The sequence below is a fragment of the Pinus tabuliformis genome, chromosome 3_1 (assembly GCF_031772625.1).
Source record: "Pinus tabuliformis cultivar Carrire ecotype Pingquan chromosome 3_1, CPIR1, whole genome shotgun sequence".
In the NCBI taxonomy this organism is placed as follows: Eukaryota; Viridiplantae; Streptophyta; class Pinopsida; order Pinales; family Pinaceae; genus Pinus; species Pinus tabuliformis.
Window position 1 is genome coordinate 689,603 of NC_142301.1, and position 7,393 is coordinate 696,995.

Consider the following 7,393-nt stretch of genomic DNA (forward strand, 5'->3'; position numbering starts at 1 on the left):
TATTTTTATTTATATATAAATTTTATAAACATACTAGGGAAATATTTAATTATATTAGTTAAATTATATATTATTATTTAACTATATACAATTATATTAGGAAAAACTCAAATATGAAAAACAATATTTTTCCCATAATTTGTTTTCATAGATTGTTTTTTAAAACCCTTTATGCACACTTATATCTAGCATTAATTATTTAATGATTTTTTGATTTAGAACACATATTTAAAGATATATTGTTTCATTGGTAAAAGTGTAGCCCACGGGGTTTTGGATTGACTGTGAATGGGTGCATTGTTAAAGCACTCCTTGCAATAGGTCACTGGTTCAAATCCCCTGTGGGTGCTTACCTACCAAAAAAAAGTGTAACTTAGTTTTTTATAAAATAAATTAGTGTATTTATTTAAATTAAATAGTTATTAATGTTGTTCATGGGGTTTTGGATAGACAATGATCAGATTCTATATTAAAATACTTTTTGATATGAAAATTCTATGTTAAGATACTTTTTGATGTGAAAGTGCTATGTTAAGATATTTTTTGATGTGAAGGTGCTATGTTAAAGTATTCCTTGATGTGAAGTTATTGGTTCAATTCTTCATGCCATCTAGGTGATATATTAGACATAATAAAGATGTAGTCACACCAAAATTATAAAGAAAATAACTATTAAATATTGATAAGTATCAAAACACTTATTAATAATATATCGTATATTATTATGATTAAAAAATCATTAAAAATAACTAAACTACAATATTATTTTAAATTATTTTTAGTATTAATTATAAAAAGAATATAAGTCAAACACATTTCCAATTTAAAAAAACATATAATAATTTTTTTAATTCACTCATCTCTATTTTATCATGACTCATTTCATAGTCAGTACTTTATCTCACTACCATTAAAAATATTTTATCTCACTACTATTAGAAATATTTCATAGATATTAAAATTATAATATTCCAAATAGATACTCTAATAATTACTTAACATTTTTCTTTTAAAAAAAATTGATAATATATTTTTTATTTTAATTCATAAATTTTATTTAAAATTTGAAAAGTATAAACTTAAAAATAAGTTACAAATTATTGGTTATTAATTGTGTAGTCTTATCCTACACTACAAACTAACAAGAAAGACTACCTCGACAATCCATATATTCTATAATCCAAATATCTAAACTTAACAAGATAGGCTGCGAAGCAGCAAGTCCCTGCCGGCAGTTAAAACAGAACTTTAACAACAAAACTGTCAGATCTGATTCTGTGGTTGTCGTGTGATCAATGTGCAATTTCAGGTAACTAAATTGTTCTTGCATTGCTTGTGTCCTTTTATAACAATATTTCAGCTTTTGCGTTATTGTTGGTGTGAAAAGATTACTGCAAAACCAAGAAAATGCAATAGTTGCACTTTCCCGCCTACAGGAAGGCAAAAGTTACATTGCCCTTGTATCTGTTTGCAGGCAGAACGTGAGACAGATGAAGTATTTGCGCAGATCACTTTATTGCCATAGGGAGATGTACGTCCTTATTTCAGTTTCTGGAATGTTATCCTACTAATGTGCAGGATTTACTGATGAGAAGTGTAGATGTTCTGACCTTTGGTTCGATATTGCAGCAAAATGAGTCATCTCATGACTCGGGGGCAGCTCCTCCTCAGCCTCGTAAGAGCAATGTTCATTCATTTTGCAAAACTCTTACTGCTTCTGATACTAGCACTCATGGAGGATTTTCTGTTTTACGAAGGCATGCTGATGAATGTCTTCCACCTCTGGTTCGTGTTGAGATAGATACTATTGCTGAATGTACATTTTGCTTCCGTTCAGAAATGAAGTGAGTCCTTGTACTCATCTGCCACTGTTTGTGCGGAGGAAATGACCTTCTTTCAGTGTTGGTCTGCAGGACATGAGTCAGCAACCTCCTTCGCAAGAGCTGGTAGCCAGAGATTTGCATGGAATGGAATGGCGATTCCGCCATATATTTAGAGGTGCATATTACATCGCTTTAGTTCATTGTCAGTCATCTAGTTGGAAATTTATTGGACAAAAGTGTATACTTGATCTAAACTTGTCAGTATTATGTTGCAGGCCAACCACGGAGGCATTTGCTAACCACTGGGTGGAGCGTTTTTGTCAGCTCAGCCTATCTTGTTTATATTGAGAATTTAGTTAAAAGGTTTCATGACTTTTTTTATAAAACTTCTAATCTCCTTTAGTAACATTTTCAAAATTTAAAATATTTGACAAATGTTACCCATTTCCTTGTATCTTAGTTAAGGGAGTTGACATGTCAATATGCTTAATTGATTTAAGCTGGAGTGCACGAGAGGAGTAGTGCAATCATAACATTGGGTTGTTGCGATAAGTTCAATTTAATTTATTATAGACCTTTTTTTAGTTTATTAAAAAATTAAATATATAAATCTATTTAACGTGGTCAAGATAATATTAAATAACAAATTTATTTTTAATTTTTACTAATTGAAAAATAGTACATAAGAGATACAAATAGCATAAAACATGATTACGAAGTTCCTTATATGCGGTTTTTGCATGAATGGCAGGGGTTTTCTGCATTGCAGGTGTCAAGCAGCCCAAAATCCAGTTGTTAGTGCTCTCCTCCTTCAGTTTTTGCATGAATGGCAGGGGTTTTCTGCATTGCAGGTGTCAAGCAGCCCAAAATCCAGTTGTTAGTGCTCTCCTCCTTCAGTTAGTTCGAAGCTAAGTAGCACAAAATCCCATTGTTAATGCTCTCCTCCTTCTGTTAGTTAGTTCGAAGCTAAGTAGCACAAAATCCCATTGTTAATGCTCTCCTCCTTCTGTTAGTTAGTTAGAAGCTAGTATTTGACCAAAGCTTGTCATTTCACTACCAACGGTGCAGGCGCTTCGAACCTGCTGGACATGGCATAAGCAACAGGTCGCAGATCCTCTTTTTCTTTTACGCCTCAAGGAAGTCCAAGGTTCGAGCATGTAAGAACGATTGAGTTTTGGATTATAGGATTTTCTTCAGGTTTTTGCGAACCCTCGTTGTTGTTTTATAAATCAATTTCTGCTTCCAGAGGCACAAAATTTTGCTAAATTTGGGATTTTCCTTGGTCTCGGCTTCGATTTCTTCTGTAATTTTTTGTTTTCTCTGGATTTTGGGACCGTTATGATAATCTCTAAATTAAAGTTCTGAAATTCAAGATTGCAGTAGCACGCAGCCTGGATTGTTGTAAAAGGACCCAAATTGTAGTATCTGTCTGTGCAGGCAAACGTAACACTGTTTGATTCTGTCAGATCTGATTCTGTGGTTGTCGTGTGATCAATGTGCAATTTCGGGTAACTAAATTGTTCTTGCATTGCTTGTGTCCTTTTATAACAATATTTCAGCTTTTGCGTTATTGTCGGTGTGAAAAGATTACTGCAAAACCAACAAAATGCAATAGTTGCACTTTCCCGTCTACAGGAAGGTGAAAGTTACATTGCCCTTGTATCTTTTTGCAGGCAGAACCTGAGACAAATGAAGTATTTGTGAAAGTGTATACTTGATCTAAACTTGTCAGTATTATGTTGCAGGCCAACCACGGAGGCATTTGCTAACCACTGGGTGGAGCGTTTTTGTCAGCTCAAAGAGACTGGTAGCAGGAGATGCTTTCATATTCTTGAGGTTTTCTTTTGCAAGCCCTCTGATTATCACTTGTTAACTTCTGTTGATGCACATACTTGCAACTCATGAACAATATGTTGTTTCAGGGGTGAAAGTGGAGAACTGCGTGTTGGAGTTAGGCGTGCTATGCGTCAGCAGACTAACATGCCATCATCGGTTTTATCTAGTCACAACATGCATCTTGGTGTCATTGCGACTGCATCACATGCTATTTCAACTCGGACTATATTTACCGTTTATTACAAACCTAGGTATGCTGTCTGAAAATTGGATGTGATTCTGTTTTATTACCGCAGTTGTCATCTTTGGGCACTTGCTAACAAGGGTGAATGGAGTATTAATCTATTTAAATGCCATTCATAGTTCAGAGGTATAATTATTCTGGAGATTTTTTAAACAATTCGGGGAAAATTGATTTAGCAGCCTATGCGGCAAAAAAATCGTTAGACGGGCCAGAGAAGAATACAACCATGGATTATGCAACTCCTCTGAAGTGTGATTGCTTCTTACCTACAGATTAAGAAGGGGTACTTACAGATTAAGAAAAGGGAAGAGTGAGGCAGTTTACTTTGTTTCTTTCCACGATGGAAGAAGATGCTAGGTTCCCGCAGACGACTTTGACAGGCATAAGCTACTCGGTTCCCGCAGACGACCTTGACAGGTATTGACAGGGATCCAGTTCCGACGGGAGGCAACCAGTTTGGCCTGGTATAATCTACAAAAATTGAAAAATTGCAAGTAGCATTAACAACGGTATGAAGACAGAGACCTGGGATTCTCAGCAATAAGGTATTAAACCCAACTCTGGAGATCCCAGCGCCACATAATTGTTACAAAGATCCAAATGGCAGTGTCAGAAAGATCCACACATCAAAAAGATCCAGACGTCAAAAAGGGAAGCTACGAAAGGAATCATATTAAACTTCCCATGTATGTCGGTGAAACAAAAAGATCCACACATCAAAAAGATCCACACGTCAAAAAGGGAAGCTACGAAAGGAATCATATTAAACTTCCCATGTATGTGGGTGAAACAAAACTGGCATTGAATTTGCTCAGCTAATAGCTAGCATTAAGTTAGCTAGTATTTATAGTTGAAAATACGAAACCAAATACTACTTATAGCATATAATTTTTCTCCAAATACTACTTATAGCATATAATTTTTCTCTTCAGCCTCAGGAAGAGGCCAAATAAGAAGGAAAATATATCTGTATGGGAAAACTATGGATCGCGAATCGGTCTTTGTGTAGAAACTTTGGTTATATCGTGATCAGTGAATTCCACAAACAGGTGAACTAATGCTAAGATAAGATCGACATCACTGATTACTATAGTCCCTAGCCATTGCCCGATGGCAGGGACTAAAAATAAGTTACAAATCATTGGTTATTACCCATGTAGTCTTATCCTACGCTAGAAACTAGAAACTAACGACAGAGACTAACTGGAAAATCCATATATTCTATAATCCAAATATCTATGTGTAGTCTTATCTTACGCTACAAACTAACGAGAGAGACTATCTGGAAAATCCATATATTCTATAATCCAAATATCTATTTAACTTCTAATTTCAAAGTTCAAAACAAATTAAAATATGTAAGGTATTGTTAAAGTAAACCAACTTTCAATTATCTGAAATTGAGATTAGTGTGCTTGTATGATATATATTAGGCTGAACAGATAATTGACGACCATGGTATATAATAAAATCAATGTTGCTTCACATTTATAATTTTCTATATAAATAATATATTATATATTTTAACAAGGGGGCTGCGGAGCAGCTAGTCCCTGCCTTAAAAAGAAAATAATGGCAAAGAGGAGCTTGTGGCGAAGAGGATCTTTTCTTGCCAGAAGCAAGCCGTTTGAAACACACATCTAAGAAGCAGCATCACCACAACAAGCAATAGTAGTAGAGTAAAAATCCCCCAGGAGCGGATTCAGAGCCTGTTGAAACAAAAGTTGAAGTGACATTGTTCAACAAAAGTTGAAGTGACATTGTTTTTCTAATGAAATCAGAATAGGCCATGTTAAAAGCCTCTAGAGAATGAGATTTGGACCTCAGTGACCAGGATCCTCCAGAGCCTGTTGGTGTTTGTGATCGATATCGAGATACACACCCATAGACATCAAGCATTTCTCGTTACCCACCATCTTGCACCTTTCTCGCATTAGCCAATGACACCCCATTCTTAGTAGTTTGTCATTCCGATGATCCAAAAGTCGAAGCAGCAGTTCCAGCATCCGCTTAAGAAGCACCACCACTAGCAGCGATTGTTTAAGCACCAGTAGTTGATTCATCAATGCAAGCACCCACACCACTATATGCATGGACAGAAGTCAAGGCAATATCTCTCCTGGCAGTGTCTGTTGTATCAATTACGTATGTAACCGATGGCTTTCGAAATGGAATGGATGGGACATGAAAGGAGCAAGCAATGCCTGAAGAAATAACCTACGAGAGGCATCGACTGAGTCAACTGAATCATCAACAACTACAGAATCTGCTCAATCAACAAAGTCGAAATGTTTCAATGGTTGTTCAGTGGGAAAACTTGCATTAGTAATTGCCTGTGACCTGTGTTAGTAATTGAGCTTGAACTTGTTAAAGCAAATATAATTATCGAGCAACACTTCCTAATCAAGGGAATATATAAAAAAAACAAAGCATTGCGAAATTTACACCTGAAAACACGTAGCCAAAATATTTTTTAAATGGATATGGGGACTATGTTATTGTATAATTAAGTTCAGGTGGAGGCAACAGGTATAAGGCGACAAAGTCTCATCGCTCCCGCACACCAAGGTAAGGTAAGGTCCGCGTGTAAATTAAAGACAACGCAGGATAACTCTGATTACCCCGAACTATTACTTTCAAATGACAAATCACATGTAACAGTTGTTCTCGTCAACATTAACTCTAAAAAAAAGCCCAAAAAAATTTAGAGCACTCCATTAACAAGCTGGTATTAATACAATAACTTGGCGAGTATGTTCATCCCGGGCGTTGCGTATCAGCGTCGAAAAGTTTGGAAGCTAAACGATAAATGGTAATAAAAGCAGACTGTTACACAACCGGTTAGTCAAGTCAGAGTAGTAGTTAGGTACCCCAGATATGAAGTATAAGTAGTCGTGGCCTACCAGGACTCTCCCTGAGTGAGTAGCCCACTTGTTAAAGGTGCTGGTTGGTAAAGACATTCAAATTGCATGCAACCCACTTGTCCACTTTCTTCAAATTGCATGCAACCTACTTGTCCAGTGTCCCAGGACAACTATACCTCTGCCATCATCAGTTGTTGCGTTCTGCCATCAGTTGTTGCATTTCCCGGGCAACTATACCTCTACCATCGGCTAAGAAAGATGAGTGACTAATTCAACCAGCAACTGTACATGCCTATAGATCTTCTACGCTACTTATTTACTCAACGCCTGAGGGTAATGAGAGTTTCAAACTTCAGCATCAGTAACAGTAGCTGTTGACCCATCAATAGCAGATCCAATTGCATATCCACCAACATCAGAAGCAGGGGCAGTTTATTTATGAGCTAGTATACCAGATAGCCATCTATTAATGGTAGCTGCGACACTATATGTTCCAAGCAATGGTGTTCCGTTATTGTCTATTCCTACTACTTATGCTTTTGAAACGGGTGCTGGGTATCGATCCAAATTTGGAACCACCCGCGGAAAAGGAAGCATAGGACGCTAAGGTAGAGGGAAGCAGAGCA

At 36.4% G+C, this 7,393-nt stretch overlaps 1 protein-coding gene across 1 annotated transcript; it reads left to right on the plus strand.

Moving 5' to 3' along the window:
* Nucleotides 1-1,473: 1,473 nt before the first annotated feature.
* Nucleotides 1,474-4,180, plus strand: LOC149185469 (auxin response factor 9-like). The gene is made up of 6 exons (XM_089412406.1): nucleotides 1,474-1,531; nucleotides 1,630-1,785; nucleotides 1,914-1,998; nucleotides 3,569-3,659; nucleotides 3,746-3,917; nucleotides 4,028-4,180. Exons 3-6 carry the CDS (start codon nucleotides 1,917-1,919, stop codon nucleotides 4,178-4,180), a joined length of 498 nt encoding a protein of 165 aa, XP_089268532.1. The 5' UTR covers nucleotides 1,474-1,531; nucleotides 1,630-1,785; nucleotides 1,914-1,916.
* The last annotated feature ends 3,213 nt before the right edge of the window (nucleotides 4,181-7,393 follow it).

What these genes read in the sequence shown, in the direction of transcription:
- LOC149185469 (XM_089412406.1), top strand. Translation starts at nt 1,917, where the DNA reads ATGAGTCAGCAACCTCCTTCGCAAGAGCTGGTAGCCAGAGATTTGCAT. An exon ending in GATGCTTTCATATTCTTGAG is followed by an intron (nt 3,660 to 3,745) that starts GTTTTCTTTTGC and finishes ATGTTGTTTCAG; the next exon opens with GGGTGAAAGTGGAGAACTGC. An exon ending in ATTACAAACCTAGGTATGCT is followed by an intron (nt 3,918 to 4,027) that starts GTCTGAAAATTG and finishes TTCATAGTTCAG; the next exon opens with AGGTATAATTATTCTGGAGA.